This window comes from Solanum verrucosum, unplaced genomic scaffold (genome assembly GCF_900185275.1).
Source record: "Solanum verrucosum unplaced genomic scaffold, falcon-dt-bn FXZP01000277.1, whole genome shotgun sequence".
NCBI lineage: Eukaryota > Viridiplantae > Streptophyta > Magnoliopsida > Solanales > Solanaceae > Solanum > Solanum verrucosum.
In genome coordinates this window covers 69,627-92,644 of record NW_026019945.1, presented here as the reverse complement: position 1 = coordinate 92,644, position 23,018 = coordinate 69,627, and the positions used below count along the sequence as shown (strand labels likewise).

General features: G+C 37.9%; 2 protein-coding genes across 4 annotated transcripts; both read right to left on the bottom strand.

The window, feature by feature from the left end:
* Positions 1–72: 72 nt before the first annotated feature.
* On the bottom strand, positions 73–12,802 carry LOC125808815 (uncharacterized). Of its 2 annotated transcripts, none has more exons than XM_049488479.1 (8): positions 10,462–12,802; positions 10,303–10,371; positions 9,308–9,460; positions 9,022–9,185; positions 8,717–8,864; positions 8,402–8,524; positions 7,500–7,587; positions 73–270 (listed from the first exon to the last, which is right to left on the bottom strand). In XM_049488479.1, the coding sequence occupies exons 1-8, from the start codon at positions 12,784–12,786 to the stop codon at positions 80–82; spliced, it is 3,261 nt and encodes a 1,086-aa protein (XP_049344436.1). In that variant the 5' UTR covers positions 12,787–12,802; the 3' UTR covers positions 73–79. The 2 variants fall into 2 exon arrangements, with proteins under 2 accessions (XP_049344436.1, XP_049344444.1); XM_049488487.1 differs by lacking the exon at positions 73–270 and adding an exon at positions 6,449–6,617.
* A 1,893-nt stretch (positions 12,803–14,695) lies between these two features.
* On the bottom strand, positions 14,696–21,561 carry LOC125808797 (uncharacterized). Of its 2 annotated transcripts, none has more exons than XM_049488461.1 (12): positions 21,340–21,561; positions 21,195–21,245; positions 20,455–20,585; positions 20,231–20,332; positions 19,996–20,115; positions 18,502–18,566; positions 16,360–16,529; positions 15,948–16,001; positions 15,437–15,546; positions 15,090–15,203; positions 14,880–15,005; positions 14,696–14,804 (listed from the first exon to the last, which is right to left on the bottom strand). In XM_049488461.1, the coding sequence occupies exons 1-12, from the start codon at positions 21,517–21,519 to the stop codon at positions 14,774–14,776; spliced, it is 1,254 nt and encodes a 417-aa protein (XP_049344418.1). In that variant the 5' UTR covers positions 21,520–21,561; the 3' UTR covers positions 14,696–14,773. The 2 variants fall into 2 exon arrangements, with proteins under 2 accessions (XP_049344418.1, XP_049344425.1); XM_049488468.1 differs by having other exon boundaries at positions 16,360–16,523.
* Positions 21,562–23,018: the final 1,457 nt, after the last annotated feature.

Genomic DNA, 23,018 nt, shown 5'->3' with positions numbered 1-23,018 from the left:
ATGCCCAAGCATAACGCTTGTTGCTTCAACAAAATAAATTAATTTCCACATAAACAAGTGGAAGGTAGGTAGACAACTATTATTTAGTTGCCTTTTGACCGGTAGTTTTGTTCTGGGAAGCAGACGACAATAACCGTAATCGGCTGGCAATTTCTGTAAAAGAGGGCCTAGATGCAGGATTTGGGGCCCAGCATTGCTCCATCAAGCACCTCCATTCTGAATCACAGTAGTTAGGAATTGTTGGCCTAAGAGTATTGTTCACAATACCTCCTGCATACGAGGAAGAATGTATCAGAATGACTAGCCTGATCAAATAGCAGATCCACAAAAAGAATACAACCACTGAATCGCACTAAAGATCAACATTTATATAAAAGGTTCAAACGGGGACATAAGTTGCAAACAAGATTATGTAAAATCTAGAATGTATCAAAATGACTAACCTGATCAAAATAGCAAACTGACAGAAGAATAGAACTGGTGAATAGCATTAAGGGTCAACATCATATTAAAAAAAGGTTTAAACCAGGGAATAAGTTGCAAACAAGATTGTGCATAATGGTATCGACATCCAGCTTTGCCTTTGCCATTTGTTAATCCTCTGATGCTTCTAGCACTTAAGCAATTGCTTTCGGCCCTCAGGAATCACCGAATGAAAACCAAATAAATCTAAGAACAATGGGCCTTAGATTTGCCAAAATTAGACAGTAATGCATGAAAATCTGCCTGGTTGATTCAAAGTATTTGTAGCTTATCGAGTCAAGCAAGCAACACAGCAACAACCACATGCTGCAAACCATACAAACATGCCAATTTAGGAGGAACTTTAGTCTCACGGATCATCTTAGCCGGCCATTCATCTACTTTGTATCCTTGAACTTGCAACATTTTGGGGGCAGGCATAGCTGTATTCCTGAGCGAACTCTGGACGATTATGAAACGCATGGATACAAGTTATGCCTTGGAATGAAAGACAATTCCAAATCCGCTTTGACCTATAAACAAGGAAGCTACTTATAACAGGATTTAACAGAGAACCTCCCATCTTTACTGGCTGTCCAGTGTATGAGTCCTCCCTATCCTCAATGTTGAAGTGTGTGACCATCTCATCTAAAAGCTTAAGTTGTTCGATCCCAGGACCTCTGCCTGCTCTGGTACCATGTTGAAGTGTGTGACCATCTCATCTAAAAGCTTAAGTTGTTAGAGAGAACACACTTTTATTAGTTAATTATATTCTGAACACTCAACAATCACCACTGAAGTCAATTTTTGCAGCAGCGGGTTAACATCTTCAATCTCTCAATCATTAGACTGACTCCTAAACTGCAACTTTTATCCATTGTCAGAAGAGCAATTACCAATACTGCAATCCTTGTGTTCACGAGAGAAAAATTCTGGAAAAAGATCTTATAGTGTCATATCCTCCAACCATTTTTCACTTAATAGTTTAATCTTTTCTGCATTGCCCATTTTTCATTAAGTATTCTCATGTGACTCTTTCCAGAACCCTCTTATTTGCTGCTACACTGCAACACCATTAGGAGCTATCACTGGATTGGAACAACAGTCTCAATCCGTTACATAATTTGAGATTATCACTCCAAAAGCCACATGCACAATACAACAACAACAACATACCCAGTGAAATCCCACTAGGTGGGGTCTGGGGAGGGTAGAGTGTACGCAGACCTTGCCACTACCTCGTGGAGGTAGAGAGGCTGTTTCCGAAAGACCCTCAGCTCAAGTACATCAAATCCAAGTTAAAGGCGAGGTAAACAGTGTATAAAACATACCATCCAATAAGAAAGATAGTGAATAATCAACAGAGGAGACAATAGCCTCAATAGAACAATGAGAGAAGTGAAACGCAATAAACAACATAAGGCTATAGGTATCACATACAAGAACTGCAAGTGCAAGGCTAAGACTACTACACACGCTAACAACCCATACCCTCGCAAGAAAGGACAACACGCTAGCCCTACTAACCTTCAACCTTAATACGCGACCTCCACTCCTTCCTATCTAGAGTCATGTCTTCAGTAATGTGAAGTTGAGCCAAGTCCTGTCTAATCACCTGTCCCCAATACTTCTTAGGCCTACCTCTACCCCTCCGCGTACCCTCTACAACCAGCCCCGGTCCTCACTGGGGCGTCTTCGCACCGTCTCTTCACATGTCCAAACCATCTCAGTCTCACTTCCCTCAACTTGTCCACCACAGAGGCCACTCCCACTTTCTCCCGGATAACTTCATTCCTAATCTTATCACTCCTAGTGTGCCCACACATCCATCTCAACATCCTCATCTCCGCAACCTGCATTTTCTGAACATGTGAGTTCTTGACTGGTCAACACTCCGCTCCGTACAACAAGGCCGGTCTAACTACCACTCTGTAGAACTTACCTTTAAGTCTAGGTGGAATTTTCTTATCACACAAGACTCCAGATGCATTCCTCCATTTCATCCAAGCAACCCCAATGCGGTGTGTGACATCATCGTCGATGTCGCCACTTCCTTGGATTACAGACCCAAGATACTTAAAACTTTCTTTCTTAGGGATGATCTGTGTGGCAAGTCTTACTTCCATATCTGCCTCCTCCAACGCATCACTGAATTTGCACCCCAAATATTCTGTTTTGGTCCTACTCAACTTGAACCCTTTGGACTCAAGCATTTGTCTCCACACCTCCAACCTCGCATTAACTCTATCCCGCGTCTCATCAATCAATACTATGTCGTCCGCAAATAACATACACCACGGAACCTTCTCCTGAATAGACCGCGTCAACTCATCCATCACCAAAGCAAATAGAAAAGGGCTAAGGACTGATCCTTGGTGCAACCCCATCTCAACTGGGAAAAGTTCTGAGTCACCTCCAACTGTTCTAACCCGAGTCTTGGCTCCACCGTACATGTCCTTTATCGCCCTAATATATATCATCGGGACACCTTTTGCTTCCAAGCACCTCCAGAGGACACTCCTCGGTACTTTGTCATAGGCCTTTTCAAGGTCAATGAACACCATATGTAGGTCTCTCTTCCTCTCTCTATATTTTTCTACCAGTCTTCGCATAAGATGAATGGCTTCGATCGTCGACCGTCCCGGCATGAATCCAAACTGATTCTCAGAAATGGACACCCCTCTTCTCACCCTCATCTCCACCACTCTCTCCCAAATCTTCATAGTATGGCTTAGCAATTTGATACCCCTGTAGTTGTTACAGTTCTGGATATCACCCTTGTTTTTATACAACGGAACCATCGTACTCCACCTCCACTCATCAGGCATCTTTGCTGTCTTAAAAATAACATTAAACAGCCCAGTCAACCACTCTATACCTGCCTTGTCCGTGCTCTTCCAAAACTCCACCGGAATCTCATCGGGTCCGGTCGCTCTTCCCCTGCTCATCCTACTAATAGCACGTATAACCTCCTCGATCCTAAAACACCTGCAGTACCCAAAGTCCCGAAGTCTTTCCGAGTGTGCCAACTCACCCAACACAATGTCTCCGCCCCCTTCTTCATTTAAAAGTTTGTGAAAGTATCTTCGCCATCTCTGCTTGATGGAGGTCTCATCCACCAATACTTTGCCTTCCGCATCCTTGATACACTTCACTTGGTCCAAGTCGCGAGCCTTCCTCTCTCTTGCTTTTGCGAGCCTATACAATTTCTTATCCCCACCTTTGTCCCCCAGCTCGACATACAAGCGTTCGAAAGCTGCCGTCTTAGCCTTCGTAACTGCTAACTTAGCTTCTGTCTTTGTCGTCTTATAGACTTTCTTAAGCGTCCGCTTCTCTTCCTCGTCTACGCACTCTACCAACTTTGTGTATGCAGCCTTCTTCGCTTCCACTTTGCCTTGGACTTCCCCATTCCACCACCAATCTCCTTTATGGCCACCAAATTTACCCCTTGACACCCCTAACACCTTTGAAGCAACTTCCCTAATGCAACTAGCTGTTTTATTCCACATGGTGTCCGCATCCCCGCTACCACTCCAAGCCCCCATCCCACTCAACTTCTCACCCATCTCCCGCGAAAGGTCAGGGGTCAAGCCACCCCATTTAATCCTCGGTCGATCAGATACAATCTTCTTCCTCCTATCCCTCTTAATTTCCAGATCCATCACCAAAAGCTTGTGTTGAGTAGAACAATTTTCACTTGGGATAACCTTGCAGTCCTTAACGAGGCCTCTATCACCCTTCCTAATGAGTAGGTAATCTATCTGAGTCTTAGCTACCGAGCTACGAAAGGTAACCAAGTGGTTCTCCTTCTTCGGAAAGCATGAATTAGCAATCACCAACTCGAAAGCCTTAGCAAAATCCAGAAGCGAAGTACCACCCCCATTTCTCTCCCCAAAACCAAAGCCTCCATGAACATCATCAAAGCCATTAGAAGTTGCCCCGATATGGCCATTAAAATCTTCACCAATGACAATTTTCTCGGTGGTCGGTATACCTCTAACTACCTCATCCAAATCCTCATAAAAGAGCTTTTTGGCCTCCTCTCCCAAGCCCACTTGAGGTGCATAAGCACTAATAACACTCAAAGTACAACCTCCAATGACTAGCTTAATCAACATCAACCTATCATTGATCCTCCTAACCTCCACCACTTGCTCCCTCAAATCCCCGTCTACTAAAATACCCACTCCATTTCTATCCCTAGAACCTCCTGAGTACCACAACTTAAACCCATCGACATCCCGAGCCTTGGAACCTACCCATCTAGTCTCTTGGACACAAGCTATATTTATCTTGCTCTTCTTGAGAATTTTCACTAACTCTAAGGACTTCCCCGTTAGCGAACCTATGTTCCAAGATCCTACCCTCAATTTATGGGAACCCGTAACCCCCTTACCACTATTCTCCCTCGTCCTCGGCCTCAACCGAAGACATGACTCAAAACCACCATCAAATACCAAATCCACTTGAAAGCTACTGAATCTACTGTAAAATCTACACAGGAATACACTTCAAACAGAAAAAAAAAAAAATCTGCCACAGGTGTATACTCTAACAGACCAGATAGCAACTAAACTATAAGATCAAGTCTAGTGTATTCTCCAAAAGACACGATAGCACAACTATACTATACACTGAAGCACTGATCTGAACTACAAAAAAACAAGCAAGAACTGATCTGAAATATAAAGGATGGAGCCCTGATCTGAGCTAAAATGCTAATCAGAAACAGCCAAAAAAATTGAAACAATCCAAATAATTAGAGTGTATTGCACACTGCACAATCAGGTAACCCTAAAATCTACTCCTATGCTCTTCAAATAATTGAAATTAGGGTGTGATTACCTACCAAGCAATACTAAAATACCTAACAAGAAGGGTTTCAATGTAGAAAACAAGATCACAAAATCTGCAAAAAAAGGATCGATAGAACCTGGTCGGTGAAGATGGAGGGCTTCGGTGGTCTTTGGGTTTTTTCCGGCCAGATCTGGTCGGACTCACCTGTGACTGCCTTGCCTGCGCCGGAGTTGGCTGTTCGCCGCTCGCTGCTCAGAGCAGTTGGAGGTCCTGTTTGTTGTTTTCGTCCTCACTGGAACAACGGAGGACAGAGAAAGAAGCTCACCGGTCGGAACTGGTCCTCGCGATGCTTCTGGCCGGCGTCGCCTTTGCTTGCTGGCGAGAAGAACGGATTGGCGGCGGCGCCCGGTTTCCGGCAGGTTTTCGCGGCTGCTCGCTGACCGGCGTTGGTCGGTGCTTCGCCTGAGGGATCGGTGAAGAAGAAGAAGAAGAAGGACGTTGGTGCAGTAGAAAAGCCACATGCACAATAAGCTTCTTTTTTTTTTTTTCAAGCAACGTAAAGTTGTATTCCTCAGCAATGTGGGTATGCTGTCAACCATCAAAAAATCACAGTGCAAGTAATCATTATTACAGAGAGCCTAGGAAGTCTACTAGCTGTTCTACCTCATCTATACCCTCTTCTTTACACCAAAGATATAAAGTATTAAAGCAGTTTTCTTTTACTTTCTGCATTGGATTAGTAATATTCTCAAAACATCTATAATTTCTTTCCTTCCAGACTGACCACCATATGCAAGAAGGGACTAGGCTCCACCATTTTTTCTGTTTTTTACTCCCTCCTCTCCTCATCCAGCAGGTTAGAAGATCTGCCGTATGCTCAGGCATCACCCATGGTTTTTGGAGGAGATTAAGAAACATATGCCACACTTGAGAAGTCACTATACAATGAAGAAACAGATGACTTTTTGTTTCCTCCTTTCACCTTCAGACAATCTCAAAACCTCTCTTTTTCAGTTTCTCCTGAGTCAAGACATGCTCTTCTACATACCTTCCATGTGAAAAACTTGATTTTCGTAGGGATATTAGATTTCCATATTTGTTTCCCAAGGTCCAGGGATGTTCCCAGGCTGTGAGGACAATTTTTTTCTGTACAATCTTCCAACTGAAAATTTCCCATCCCTATCATGCACAATAAGTTTTTATTGTTATGTCTTGGATACTTTACTCCCATTCCCCTCTCTCTTCATCTTTCATAATAGTGGACCATTTGACTAAATGTATTTTCCCCCTTCCAGAATTTTCTTCCCATAAGAAATTACTCTTCAACATGTTTCATCTCTTCTCCACCTTTGTTGGGACTGGAATAAGAGATATAACATATGTTTGAATACCACCCCATACATTATTTAATTTTTTGAAATTGTCATCCCATACATTATTTATCAAAGTCAATCTCCCACCAAATGACAAGTACTGCCTTTTCCAAGATGCTTACTTCTATTCCATAAGATTTTCCTTATTCAGTACAATGAATCTAAACAAATAGAATCTTGACATGTATTCTCTTGATATTGTAATAGGCCTCCTCAAATTTAAAGTGAGAAATCAACTTGAGTTTGCTTATTATGAAAACATAAAAGTTGACACCAAAATCTTGCTGGAAAAGAGAACTGTTACTATTCTCAAAAAAAAAAAAAAGATCTTGCTGGAATAGCGCACAATCATCAAAAAGAAAAATAGTGTGCGAAATTTTTTCCTCAAGAAAGACATTGATAACTGCACAATGAAAAAAGTGTTTCTTGCACTATAAACCGAAAGGAATTCTTAATCATAAAAAAGAAATATGGTTTTGTAAATCTACCCAACGTTATTAGCACAACTTGAATTGGCAGAACAACAAGACATTCAATGTTTAACTTGGGGCAAAAGTAGAGCTGTTTGCTGGAGAGATAGGAACACTAGAATGATAACTAGAGGCATCGCCTAAGCAATTGCTAGTGAGGAGCTTATGCACAAATAGTTGCCGGAGAGATGACTGACGGATATACAAATTGGTTCAAGACACTATAACCCAGCTCATAATAGTCAAGATCCAACTTCCTACTTAGCATGCTGATTTGCAACCAAAAAGAAAAGTAGTTTCTGCGCTGATATACAAATTGGTTTAAGACCTATCCTAGTTCATAACACGCCAATTTGACAGAAGCTAAAACTTCAACATGGAAAAGTAAAGAGCTGACCTATAATAGCTCCATAATGCATATTGGCATAAGGTTCCTCTCCAGTGAGAATCTCCCACAGGACAATACCAAAAGAAAACACGTCAACCTGTTGAATAGTCAAGAGCAAAGAAGATCGTTCAAAGTTCCCATAAGCAGATAAGTACCTAAATGTAGGAAGTACAAATGCCAACTCTCTAACTATTTATCCATGAAAAAGGTAGAAAACATCAGAAAAGACTATTGAGACTTCCCATGATACTATCAAGTCCACAAGGATTGAAATGGAGACAAGGATGCGGTCATATTAAGAGCAATTAAGGAGGAAATGACTTCCATCCTTAAAGCAAGACAAACAAACTGTTATTGCTTTAGCATTTTCTATTGTTTAAGTAAAATATCAAAATTAACACAGGAGAACGGCTATCATTTTATAAAGCGATAAAATTGTGAAATTGCACAGGGATTGTTTTTTCCAAGGACCAAGAAGTGAAATAGTACAGCACATACAGTTTTGAACTTAAGCGGTCCTCGAAATCCCATAGTAATCTGTGCAGGCTTCTCATTCGTTAAAAAAGATATGCCTCTTCCTTGAAATGAGGGGTATCTCTGAATTATAAAAGATACTACTCCATCTGGAATTATCTCGAAGGCTTTCGGAATTTGTGGTCTAAAAAAAAGACTTAGACATTTATGTGGATATAAATCGCCTCATTAAGGTAAAACTGAAATTTTAAAATTCAGTAGTTTCTAATTATAAAAAGGTATTGGATAGAGTAAAAGGGAAGTGTGCCACATAAATAGGGACAGACGGAGTACAAGTTAAAGATTAAAAAAGAAAACGCCTGGTTCAACACAGCCAGACTTGAAATTCTCAGTTTCCTAAAGTGAGATAAATAGAGAAATATGATATGGCATCTTACTTTTTCAGAAACTTTGCTGCTGCTACCATTTAGCAACTCTGGAGCCATCCATGGTAGCGTTCCTCTCACACCACCAGAAACCAAGGTGTTCCGCTTTATCTTTGACAAACCAAAATCACCTACCTAACAAGTCCATCACAACAATATCAGATACTGATTTTACAGTTGCTGCCTTGCTGGTAGATACTTTATTAGGAAATCTTAACTCGAACATTTTTTTGGGATAGATAATTCAATATCATTAGAAAAAAAGAAAAAAAGAAAAAAAAAAGGTTAAGAACATGTAATCAAAAACTAATACTATCACGATTAGACCTTGCAGATTGGTCGTGATGGATCTTTCAAATTCACCAGCAAATTGTCACATTTCAGATCAAAATGCACAATATTCTTAGAATGCAAGTACTCCATACCAAATGCCGCATCCATTGCTATTATGAGTCGTTTACGACGATCAAGATGCCTGTAAAAGGTGAGTATAATATCATAACAGGGGAACAAGGCTCAAAATAGGAGAGTGAATACTAATTTGCGTGTTCATGGAGAAACTAACGATCCAGGTATTGATTTGTTTGGAATGAGTGAAAAACATCTAAGAGCTAATACTAGTGGGGTTCTACCTATCTTTGCGGATCAAAACATGTCTTAGTGAACCATCAGCCATGTACTCCGCCACAGTAGCTAGTGTACCCCCTGGTCCATCTTGCACCACACCATAAAATGCCACAACATTTGGGTGGTGAAGCTTTGACAAAATCTCAGCTTCTCTCCAGAACTCTATGGCCTGGAAAGTGGGAAGATATAAGTAGCTAATCAAATAGAGTTTAACGCATGCTTTAGGCACTAGACCTATGAAGAGAAAGAAGGGGAGACCCGCTTGGATCAGTAGTAGTTAAGAAAGGTTACCAGTCTCTCTAGTTCCGATAATTGCCCAGTGAAGCAACTCTTCTTTATCCGCTTAATGGCAACATCTGTTCCCCTCCATTTTCCATGATACACTGTGCCAAATGTACCTGAACCAAGTTCTTTCAGTTCCTCAAGGTCTTCATTCTTAATGATCTGCAAGTAAGCCACGTGAAAATGAGGACTATTGGAACTCCTTTGTCCACTCCCCCTTTTCTTTAGTACAAATTATGAAGCTTAGGCTTCTTAAGCAAAGAGTTCATGGAAATGAATTGCTAGCATGTATGACTTAGCAGATCCTACACCTACTTGTCTTCCCAGTTTATAGTGGTATGTTTGACAGTGGGAAATAAGAGGGCCAGTAAAGCGATGGTAGGATATCCAAGAGACCATATCAATTCAGAATCTGAGCAATAGGAAAGGAATGAAAATTCAATGAATTTGAAGCTTCTCCCTAGCACATGAAAAGCTTCCAGCTGCTGACTACCCAAACGTTCATCCTAGCAAATGTACAGAATATTCGTAGTTAGACATATCACTGCTCTCCCACAGTGGAAAGTACATTATATTCCCTTCCTTTCCTCCCTTCAGGATTACCTAAACTCATTTCCTTTCTCAGCCTTTTAACTTCAATAACAATATCTAGTTCTTTCCTAAACTGCACCTTCTTGCATGTAATAGCATGCAACTGAACGGAAAGGTAAGTCGTCCCCTGCCTCTCCTCCCTTACTGAGAACCCAGAAATCTTTCATCTCCCAGCCTTTTTACTCCAGGAACATATCTATTTCCTTCCCTGAATCCACAATTGCCAGCATTTAAACTACACCAGACTGGTGCAAATAGAAAATTCCAGCACAAGAAATTAGATCCAAACCTACAACTGTTAGTAGTTTTCATCACAATAACCACCCTACAGGTTGCAAGAGCCGCATAAATTAGGCATTTCTTATGTGCCTCGCTAATATATAGATTTAAGAATGAAAAATTTGAAAGATTACCTGCAGAGAGTTGATGTCAATTTCTGCAAGTGTACGACCTAGAGGCAGTCCAACATTTTTAAACCCATCCTAAAGAGAAGAAGAGATTTAAGAATTCTTAGGCAAGCAATATAAACTAAGAAAGGCTCTATTAAATAGCATATTGGCAGAGAAACGCACCTCAGAATCGATGTCTAACACCTTAGATTTATCCATCATAACATCATCATGGATGTCCTCGCTAACTTCTGTCTGGGTTGCACCAAACCCTAATTGAAGTTGACTATCAACATCACCAAGTGCATGAGGCAGCTCTTTGGGACCATCCCCACCACTATCTCTTTGCGGATCCAAGTTGATTGTTGAAGGAGGCTCTTCATCAACTTTCTGGAGACTGGGTGAGAATGTAATGTGATCTTGGTCAATTAGCGAAATATCTTTCCTAACAAATTCATCCCCTGCCAATTTTTGAAAAAATGACCAGTGCTTTGGTTCCTCATTTTGCATGTTTAAACTCATACCAGCTCCATCCTGCTGCACTGGAGAAATATCGGATGAACTATTAGAAAGTATAGCTTTTGCAAATATATCAGATAGGATATCACGAGGGAACCGGTCATTAATATCAATCAAGATATCTCCTTGCTCAGTCCTGGGTAACACAACAGATGGTTCCCCTTGAAGAACACACACTCTGTAATTCCCTGTCCAATCTGAAGGTTGAGATTTCTCGTTAGAGTTACTGCCATCCCTATCGCCCTGATGAATTTTAAGATGAATATCCCCCCCATCTTCATGGTGATTCTCAGCATCCACATGGGGCAGTGGGTTTGGCCTTGATCCTCTATCCTCTGTCTGCTTGACTAAGAAGTTCGTATACTTATTGTCCGTGCATACTGTTTGATGATTAGCTACGGGAACCTGATCCACATGCACAACATTTTTCATATTTGCAGCATTTGGAATAACCTGCTTCAAATTCAGAGGCACTCCAAGATCATGTGCTGCAGTTTGAGGAGCACAGCATAATGACTTTTCAGTAGAAACAAGCTGCTCGTTCATGTTCCGATTTTGCATTTTGTCAATGGATTCTTTAAGAATTTCTTGTTGTGCAAAATCTGCACGTGAATGAGTTGCAAGAAACTGTGAATTGTGTGAATCATCCGACTTTGATAACCTGCTGAGCAACTCTACCTCCCCTCTTGGAATTTGCATAGAACAGAAACCCCTCTGAGTTGGTGGAACAGGATCAGAGAAGCTTAAATCTGTTGAATCAACTGCTAAAGTGACAGACTCAGGAACAAAAGCTTTATTATACATAGCAGGTCCATATTGTTTTGCTTGTGTTTGGGAGCCTTGACCTTCAATATTATTTATGAAATGAGAATTAGAATTGAAACCAAATTGGAACTGCTGCTGCTTACTGTTATCACAATTTTCCTTCTGCCCATAATGAATGCGTAAATCAATGTCATAAGCACTGGAGGGGATAGGGACATTAGGATTAGCAGATTTAGTGATCAATGATGAGTCATCAAAACCAGCTGAAGGTAAGTTACTCGCACCAATAAACCCCATAACAGATCTACTCGAGTCCTCAATGTTGTTTCCATCCAACTCAGCTAAGTTGTTTGAAGAAGAACCTAGATAATGCAAAGTTGAGCTATTTCTTGATCCCATTTCCAAGCCATTGATTGCCACTACATACTGAAATTCAGAATCAGCATCTGAATTCGTTAAACTAGAATGAGCATCATCCAAGTCAGAGATGGAAAACAGGAAAATCCTAAGTTTTTTTGAAATATCTCCATCTTCTAGGACATTGCACTCCTCCAACATATTCTGCAAATCCTCGTCACAGGACACAGTAACCAAAGCATCAAAATCCTCTCCAGGTAGTTGATATTTTACAATATGAGTTAGATCATATATTGCAACAGCTTTATGCCACAATACTTTCCATGTAATATCCTTCCTGATGCAGATAACCCGTGTTTCCCCACCAACATACCTGAGTTTCCCATCACTAGGCCGAGGTAATATTTTACCGCCAAAGCTACACATTGCCTTAAGCTTTGCCACAGAATCATCACATATTCCAGATGAGGTATACATAAGAGAACCAAAACTATTATAATCTGATGATACTTGTTGCACTGATACCACTGACCCATTGTAATTTTTGTCATCATGTAAGGAAGAGTTGTGTTTCTCAAATTCTTTTGGACCTTTTTCAACCATCGCTAGCATGGAAGTGTCTGAACCATCTTCACATACAGTATGACTGATGCCTAAGATGCCTTTTAGCTCCAAGTGACCTTGTGGAAAACTAGGATCACCCGAAGTACTGGGAACATAATTTTTGCCGGGATTAACACGATCACGCATGAACTCAAGTACAAACTCTTCTCCTGTTTGTAGAGAGAAATTAAGCACAGGCTTAGCCTCGGAACAATTATTGTTTGGAGCCTTTAAATTATGATGTGTATGATCTGGAGGGTCCATTGTAAGAACCTGAGGCTCAGGTTGAAATTCTGCATTTGACTGTTGAGCAGAAGCAAAGTGAATACAGTTCTGATGGTTTGATTGTTCCATAGCATATTAAACCACAGCCCCTATAACTTCAACCACAATGGTAACAGATATGGATGCCAGACTACTTAGCTACGTCTTTAAAGGATCACCATGAACCTAAATGCAAATATCAAACACTTTGCTTAGAACAAGTTTATCCAAAGCTTCCCAAGAAATATGCAGTGGAAGGGATGGACATTCCTAGCTACTGAAATACATTGCTCTAACAAGATTCGAATCTCAATTATTTCATGAAAGGAAACTTCTCTTTCAAGCGACAAACCCTCTAAGTACACTTGTTAATGCTGTGCACAAAAGGAATAAAAGAATTGTATATGAGGAGATTTGGTGTTACTAACAGATATCAAAGAAATTATTAACAGAGTAGAAACTTGTGAAAGTTAAGAAGAAGTGGAGTTTTCTTACATAAGCTTTTTCAGTGATAACTCATACAGATATTCCCCGTTTAGCTTGTGCTTTAGATGTTTTCAGTTTTTCTAATTTACTTGAGGGTAGGGTATGGTATGGTATGTATGTCATTCAATTCGTGCACATAGCCCATACCCTCCAATAATTTAAAAAATTTACGTTCACATTGCAGTGAAGAATAAGTTTGAAGAGATAAGTCCTAAATCTTAGTGCAGAAGGTTGTTGCGATTATTGTGTCAGAAAACTGGATTGTGTTGAAGAAGTTGTTATAAGTATTCAAGAGGATGTAGCAAATGCATAGTCTGGAGACAAACCTTTGAAGCGAAGAATATAATAATGCGATCCAAACTCAAAACCTGAAAGGGGAAAACTCATCATCATTCATGTGTTGCATAAATGGAAGTCAGTCCAGACAAAAAAAGAATTAAGGAAATACTCAGCGCCATTTTGACATTTGAATATCTACTCTACTCAACTCTCATCTCACTCATTACACTATACTACTACATCTCTTCCCATCTCTGTCCCTATCTCTATCTATTCTTCATTCACCACTGCACTGACTGACGGCATCATTCCAAATTTGCCTCAAACCCCTAACCTCTTCTTTTAAATTATTAATAATTAATTATTTCCTTTTTATTTTCTCTTTCTAATCTAATACTCAAATCTATTCTTTTCTGAATAAAACAATAATTTTATAATATATGATTATTCAGGGCAAGTCATTTAAATATAAAAAAATAAAACTAGTACTATTTAAACTAGACAAATATAATATTTGTATTTTCAATATACTCCATCTATCCAATAATACTCGTTCATTATTGACTTTGTACATTTTTAAAGAATTTTACCATATCACTCGTTTGAAAATAATAAATATAATATCTTAAAAAATTATTATAATTAATTAAGAACTAAATATAAAATTGATTTCAGCGGTAGGATAATATTTCTTTGTTTATTGGATACTGGAATTCGTGCATCTTTAACTCATCACTCATTTATTAGCTCCACTCCCAATTCCCATTTGGACTGATTTTTAATTCTTAGATCCACCTATTGTTGTGCAGCTTCATAAGTAAGTAATAAATATTTCACAGTTCATTTAAAATTTATATAAGAGAATTGAAAAGATAAAATAAAGTTGGGGATTTTTAAAATGTCTCTAGACCTTCTTTTTATTTATTACAGTATAATATTATATTATATATATAAATATAAAGCAAAAGCTCTATTTGAACATACAGTAGGTAAATCAATTGAACCTCCTTCCCACATTGTAATAGCATTTTCTGAGCATAATAGTAAATGAAATTATATTTTAGAGCGGTACAAATAAATACATAGAAGGAAAATTTACATAACAATGTAAGACTGGATGGAATATTGTACATTGGAGTGGTGGTGCTGTTGCAAATATTTACTTTCTATATTTTTACGCAACCATTCAAGGATTTGGTGAAATAGTTGGAGTTGCACGAGCTCACAAAATATTACAACTACCTGCTGCTTCCCTGAAAATACAAACCACCTTCATCAGACATTTGGTCAGTCAATCAGAAATAGTCTTATAACTAATGAATGCCTACTTTTTTAAATCTTCATAACGGCTCAGTGCTTCCTCAAATCTAAGCCACATAGGACCAGTCTCCTGCAGGTTCACGTTCTGGGGTCCAGCAAGATAAGCCTGGACAAGAAACTGGAGACTCCTTTCTCTAACAGTAAAAGTAATCAAATCAAATCGATCAATTATATATTAGTGGTAATCCATAGTTCCAATTCAGTAAGAGAGGACTTACCTTCCCTCGTACTCTGATAGCCAAGCCACATAGGCTGCGCCAAAGTACATGGAAACAAATGGCTTTGTAAGATCCTCAACTGACTCCACTTTGTAAGTCTTGTATCCCAGGTCCCTAGTTTTCACGTTTGGAAGACGCATTAGTACTAAAACTATTTTATCTCTTACTTCAACTGTCAATTCAGTTAAGCAACTCTGACCGAATAGATTTTGCAAGTTTAAAATTAGTGAAACTTAGCCAAAGTGAGCATAGGTTACCATATTGCAAAAGAATTAAGAAAAGCAAAGTAAAATACACCAGACCAAACCAAAATGACATTTTATTACAGGAAGGTATTGGTCTCATACTTGTAAAGCCAGCGTGCCGTGGGATAGTCAATTCCCATTAATCCAGTACGCTGTCCAATTCCCTCAACAAAACGCATGGTCACGATCTCAGAAACAGCACATAGGACAGTCTGCAATAACAAGGAAATAACCTCATTACGCTTCCTCTTTATACCAAGTGGTGGAAGAGGAAGAACAACCACAAGCATTCTTCTAGCAATCCTTTTAGATGGTCGAAAAAATAATTCCTTTAGATTGTAAACTAACAAATACGATATACTAAAATCGCCAGGTGTGGCATGAAATTTGAAATTTCTTTCTATCAACAAATCTCTCTAGAGTTATAAAGGTGATTACGGTTTTACATCCAATTTTTCCTGTTTAATAGTCCAAAATTGAGCTTAACCGCTGTCTTTTACGTTCGTAGATATCTCTTCATTCTCTGCAGAGCTTTTACGAAAAATAACATTGTATCGTTTTTAACTTTAATCACTTCAGTAGCTTCTTGCTCAAAAGAGATGTACCCACTTACAGGTTTCAGTCCTCTTGTGCTAAAGTATTTTGAAACAATTACTTCTGCAACTGCCTGCAACAAGATAGGTATGTCAGAAATTCGGATAATTTAGAAATTAAGAACTTGCAGAAAATTAATATCCAAACAACTCTAGTAATGAGTTAAGTTAAGGAACCTGTTTCCATCAAAACTCAAAAGCTATACGTTAACCCTTCAACAGATGCAACAGGCATACAAAGTTCCCAAAAGGAAAACACTCAAAATAGAAGTAAAATGGAGTTTACAAGCTGCAATTAGTATGGATAGTTTAAGCTGGAAAACACAGCTAGTTTTAACAATTGAAGCAAATGGCATAATCTCCGAGACTGGAAGCATCCAACGACTCTTACTAGACTTTACAGTTCTACACATACTGACCGTGCATTCTTACCCTCAGTTCTACCCGAGAAAGATATGGTCTCTTTTCAGTATCATGAGAAAACCGTACATGGCCTCTTTTCTCCCCTGACTTGCTCCACTCCTTGCTCACGCAGGGATGATTCCACATTTCTTCCATGTCTTCTGCGGAAGTTCTAGAGTCCCAAGTTGTATTTACTGGACCTTCACCAAATGAAAAATATATATAAGAGATTGTTACCCTGCAGAAACAATTGAGTGGTACTTTTGGTTGACACAGGACAGAGAAAATATCATAATAATAGTTACAGAATTTGAGACACAGTGTTATACGCTACAGCCAATTAGTATCACCCAGGTCACGGAGGATGAATTTCACATTAACCAAAAGATATGCAGAGTAATTCACTCTAACCAAAATATATACGGAACTATAGATCCCACTTAATATACTAACTAGCTATGTAATGAAATTCGTCCAACAGCTAGACCTTTCTCTGATCTAAAGATATAGATTCTCAATTCCTAATTGTTGTGACGCGTAAAATAGAATATTAAAAAATAATCATAAGCAAAATACTGGAAAGAAAAGAGTAGACAAGGAATGTACAAGTTTATCCTAACACTTCTTTAATATTTCTCATGAAGTCTACTTAAAACTCTCTCAACTCCTCATATTACGAGAGAACTCTCCCCACCACTCATTTACATTTTTTTACTTTTGAATATTATGGCTAACAACGGTAAAGGTAAGGTCTGCGTACATTCTACCCTCCCCAAACCCCACTTGTGGTACTACACTGGGTACGCTGTTGTTGTTGTTAATCCCATGGCTAACAATGAGGAAAGGGTGGCTATCTATAGGTGATTCCTTCACCAGTTCGAATTGTCAACTTGATCACTTGGGTGTGAGGTATTGACATTGAAATCAAGTCACAAACTAACTTCAGATTATCGTCATCTTACTCAAAGGTCTATCAAATTGTAAACTTTCTCAAAGTTGCAACCAAGCAACTAACCAAATGCTAATAGAAAAAATTATACATATTTTTCTGACAAATCCCCACCTTGATTTGAATTTTCTAACACAATAGAGTACTCCACCTTGGATAACATCGACTAAGCAATTTCAACAAGGTTAAGATCTCACTTTCCATCCATTGTAACCCTACAAATGATTAGGTACATAGGAGAACGCATTGCAAACTCACAAATGGCTACGGATACAGGTGAACTTGACTCACATCCATGATCCACCAGAACCCCCATGCTAGGGCATACAAGAGAACTCACATAATCACACCTTATTCAGTGTCAACATTCTGAACTTATGGAGACACAATAAAAATGTACAAATAAGTGTGTACCATACCTCTATGTGGACAAAGTGCCTCTAGGTTTGGAAACAATTTGTTACACTGTGGAGGATCAAGTAATACTTTTGATCATAGAATGATAGTCAAAATACAATAATACATGAAGAGAAGTAGAAACACGGAAAGTTACATGGTTCATCTAGTTATGCCTACGTTAAAGGGGGAGGAGGAAAAATCTCACCATAATTAAAGTGTGTTTATAGAGCACACAAATTAGAGATCTCACTCTAATCTATCCATGAAATAAACTCAAAAGAATACCTGAAAAATTCACTTCATGTCTTAAGGCACTGAATGAACTGATATGGAGAATGTAATCAAGCTTCATGCCCTTCCCATCACATTTAAGTGATGCTAGCTATTTCTTAACATCAATGATCAACTATCTTTCAGATAACATAAAATATTCGTCCATAAGTGTCGCATGATGACCATGCTAATTTTTTATTATTCTCTATAGCTGTAGAATCTCCAAGCATACAAAGTGTTGCATGACAAATATGCTAATTTTCTTCTCTTTAAGTCTCTTATAGCCATTAAAAGATTGTCATACACTGAATTGGAAAAATATACTAATTTTTCACATGCTTAAGGCACTGAATGAAGTGATAGAGAGAATGTAATCAGGCTTCACGCCCTTCCCACAACATTTAAGCTATCATACTGTACATTCTCACATAAATGGTTATACACGCTTTGCAAGAAAACACACACACATACACACACACACACACACACACACATATATATAGAGAGAGAGAGAAAAAAAATGAATGTTTTATTAGTTATGCTCACACAACCTTTCTTTTCAGGAACTCCAGTAGCAGATGCTGTAGGGGGCAAAGGATTGACGTCAAAGATTTTCCTACAAAAGTCAATTGTAGTATAGCATATATTAGGAACAATACATAATCCATTTACTTATTAACAAATGGCAGTATGGACAAATCAAAAGCATCTACTCAGTTCATGTAAATTGTCAAGAAGATAGTCATCTAATCATGTTGCATAATAACACAATCATATACCTACAGTAGTACTTAACCTTCTCATAAACCTAAGGTGCCTAATAAGAGTATGCCTACCCTACACTAGTATTTAACCTTCTCATGAACCTAAGATGCCTAATAAGAGTATGCCTACCCTACACTAGTATTTGCCTTCTCATGAACCTAAGGAGCGTAATAAGAGTATGCCTTCACTTTGTCACTAGTTTTCAGATGACCCTTTTGACCATGAGCATGACTTTCCCTGCTGCTTACTATGACAAAAATGGTGATCATCAGTGTTATCAATCAAGAAAACTGATGAAAGATTCGTAAATTTCTCACGCATAAGATGGTGTCACAGGCTGCCCCTTTTACCAAGATTGCATCGTCATCAAGGATTGACAGGTAATCAAACTCTAGAGATGGCTCATGAAGGCTTGAGACTAGAGAGATGCTCCCATCATATCCTTGCTATTTTAACTCCTAATTTTCAAATAGCACTCTCTGGAATACCACGTTATCAGAAGCTAGACATGATAAGCAGACTGTTCATATGAGATTACAACAATTCTAACTTCATTTCCACTTGACTCTAACCCAACCTTATTTGATTTGTACAACAGATTCTTTATATCTTTCGAATTGAAGATCAAGTCTCTGTGTAAGACTCATCAGGATGTCACAATATACAAGGACCTCCATTTGAAATACTCACAAGACTTTACAGTATTCTTCCAAATTAGTCCAGCAATGAAGATTTTGATCAGGCCACTTCCTCAAACTATGCCTTCCTCTGGTCTGGTAAGACCTGATGTTCTTCTAATAGGGAGGTTTATGAACCCTAGTAGACCTTGATTTCTCTCTGGAAGAAAATATGTTTAAAGTGGTACCTGAGTATCAGATGAGATTATACTATTTTGTGCATTGAAGTCCTAAGTTGGCATCATGTTGGGTCATTTGGTATCATATGTAGAGAGTTGTGGACAATACTAGAGCTGACTGAACTCAAGAAATTAGTTCACTGAGAAACTTCTGTAAATAGTATATTCAATTCTTTTAGTATTAACCACAAGCAATAAAATTACAGAATGTCAATAGATGATAAAGACCATAATTGTTTTTCTCAGAAAAGGTATATACCTATGGCAGCATTCTTCTGCATAACAACTTACTTATTATGATATAAAGCTCACTACATTAAACCATATAGTACCACAAGGGTGCACTCTCCTGTCCTTGATTCCATTTTAACTCAGAAAAAATAATGATCAAACTGAAATGATATCATGGCATGTGAACAACTACCTCGATGGTAGGGTCTCTTTGACGGAGAGATAACTTCTCCAAAATGGTAAAGTGGACTTGTGAGTTGCCTTCTTAGTACCACCCTTGTAAGCTCTCACCATGAACTCTTCACTTCTCTCTCTGCTCATAAAGCTCCACAGTTAGGCATTTGGGTACAAGATCTTTAGGATTCCTTAGCACTAATACATGGAATTGAAAGAAGATACTACAAGAACAAATAACCATATGAACTTACTTTTGTTCATAATTTGATAACCACTTAAGATATACATTTACAAAAGGCTTGTAAAGAAGTTTTGAATCCATTGTCACCTCATATGTTCGGTAACCCAAATCACTGAAACAAATTGTAACTTAATCTTATTTCAATCAAAAAAGAAAAAGAAGACATGTCCACAGTTTTTGGTAACATCTGCATAATTCCCCAGAATCTCAAGAAGAGAAAAGAAAATCAAATACCTCACCAACCAGTCTGCGGTTTTTGGCAAAATCTGCATAATTCCCATAGTAATCTCTTTTGACTTTTTATTGTACCGTGTTGCAAGAAGCTGCCGGTCACTTTCAAGCTCAGCAATAGCGCAAAGCATATCCTGAAAATATGGGAAGGACACTCATAGGAGAAGTACGGAAAAAATGTTGATAATTTCTAAACTCAATTGATTCATCCTCTGACTGAGCAACCTAACAATAATTGCAGGTTGAGACAAAGAAAGGTCCTAGTGAAGAAAATCATGTACTTGTAAAAAGTTCCAGACGTGGACTCCAAGGAATGCAACTTGTGCAAAGCGTGTAGTGGTAGAAAATTAGCAACATAGCATACACCCAAAACTCTCCATCAAATATATATGTTTCAGAACTCCATGCGGTGAACAAGAAGTAGTGGCATTCAAGTTTGAGGAGAAAACAAGGGCATCCACAAGTTAACAGGAGCTCCAAGATCAAAATTTACAAAAAAGCAATAAGGATCCAGTTGAAGAGGAAATTGGAAGAAAAAAAAAGCTGCGAGTGTTTCGGTTGTTGATGATTAAAAAGGTCTGATGTACTAAATGATGAGAGTTTGATGTTATGTTTAGATGGCTCGTCAATTTATCTCATCCACATTTAAACTATCATAACCCCTTGAAAATAGGGAATGTATGTAGTGACTCGCTATCCCCTCCAATTGAACAGAACAATAGTTTGAAGAATTAAATACATACCGAATCAATCTGGGATAGAAAATGCCTTCGGACAATAATACCTGCTACTGCCTGGAGGAATAATATATATATACTAATTGTCAAAATTAAAATAGGTTTTGCAGGCAAGAGAGGAGAGAAGAATAGTTTTGTGTAAACAACCAACCTTCATTTCTGTTTGTGTTAGATAAGGCTGACCATCAGGATCACGTGAGAGGTGGACTTTTGATCCCTTAGTTTCTCCGGCGTTAAGCCATTCGGCTCTAACTTCTGGATCGAGCCACATAGCTTCCAGATCAAGAGGATCGACACAATCATCCCAGTATTTGAAGCTAACCGAAGCCATTAATTATCCAACAATGTAGGATGATCTGCACGTAAGAATGAAAAATATTAATAGAAAGTCGTTGCAAATCAAGACATCTTCAATGAAAAAAGCAGAGAAAAAGGTAGAGTACCAGATGAGGATCGGAGGAAGAGAGGAGAGCCTCTTTGCCTCCGATCAATGACAATTAAATTTGATTTTTCCCTCTTCCCTCTATGTACGTAACGTAGGAAAAGAGGGCTCGGGTCGGGTCATCTAAGTTTGTTAGTTAGTTAGTTAGACGGACTCTCACATATATTTCACTTGCTTACACGTGTTTAGGAATGTTTCCCACACTGTTAAATGTGCCTAAAGTGTACAGATGTAAATTTGTTGGATTTGAAATATTTTATTTTAAACTTATTAAAATGGAAAGAGAGGAAAGAGAGAAGATGTCACACCCACAAAGATTTAAATTCTTATATTAATTTTTCTGTTTTCTTCTCATAAAGTTGTCCTCACAAAGTGTTTGTATTTGTTCATATATGAAATTATTTTTTGATAAAATTTAACCCGAGAAATACATATATGTAAGATGTAATTGAATCTGTTGACTAACCATTTGAATGGAAGATGTATATTATTTGGGTTATTGTTGGTGATATTTTTATTTATCTTGATATATTTATTATTTTTTTAATCAAATTCTAAAAATCTATATATTTATATGTGTATATATAAAGTTAAGAATAGAAAAGGTAACGTAACACATCCAGAAAAACACAATAATCTCTTTTCTCATTTTATTAGTAACCTTCATCTATTTTGTTTTTATTTATGTGCTAGGTTAAAAAACTCAAAAGTAAACTTATTTAACTCTATTAATGATATCAATCATGCTACAATAAAAAATCTGTACATAAAATAATAACTTATGACTTTAATTTGTTGGAAGTCATCCAAGTATATATTAATCAAATGTTTTCCTCAATGAAATCAATTATGCATCTGACAATATATGTGAGTATATACATATTGTGAATAAATATCTCTTCTAACTATATTATACTAGGTAATTTGCCCACGCTTCGCGCGGTCATAAGTAATAATTGCATTGAACTTGCAAATAATCCTTTACTAATATCCATATATTAAAAATAATGAAAAAAATAGGTTCTTAAAATATTAGCAATATTCCAACATGAATTTGATTATTTGTCATTATCACATTACTCAAGAACCTCTAATGAATGAATTATTTAGAAAATAATAAATCATTGGTTCTTTAATCAACATTAAAAGGAAAATAAAGAAGAAAATAAGAATATATATACAAAGGCATTTCGTAAGAAAAGGAACACATTTAAGTTGCATAAATTATACAATTGTGATATATGTCTCAGGGGAAAATTCAACAATTTGTTAACAGATTCAAAAAAAAATTACGCTTGAACATGAAAGCAATTATAACTTTTGAACTTGCATAATGAATTTCTTCAATTGATAAGTGAGAAACTTCATATCTATGTAAAAATAGATAA

Excerpts from the sequence above, each read along its gene's own strand:
- LOC125808815 (XM_049488479.1), bottom strand. The coding sequence starts at position 12,786 with ATGGACCCTCCAGATCATACACATCATAATTTAAAGGCTCCAAACAAT. Across the intron at positions 9,461-10,302 it reads TTGACATCAACTCTCTGCAG|ATCATTAAGAATGAAGACCT; the intron begins GTAATCTTTCAA and ends GCTTACTTGCAG. Across the intron at positions 8,525-8,716 it reads CATCACGACCAATCTGCAAG|GTAGGTGATTTTGGTTTGTC; the intron begins GTCTAATCGTGA and ends TGGACTTGTTAG.
- LOC125808797 (XM_049488461.1), bottom strand. The coding sequence starts at position 21,519 with ATGGCTTCGGTTAGCTTCAAATACTGGGATGATTGTGTCGATCCTCTT. Across the intron at positions 16,002-16,359 it reads TTTCTCGGGTAGAACTGAGG|GCAGTTGCAGAAGTAATTGT; the intron begins GTAAGAATGCAC and ends ATCTTGTTGCAG. Across the intron at positions 14,805-14,879 it reads CGTTATGAAGATTTAAAAAA|GGAAGCAGCAGGTAGTTGTA; the intron begins GTAGGCATTCAT and ends TTGTATTTTCAG.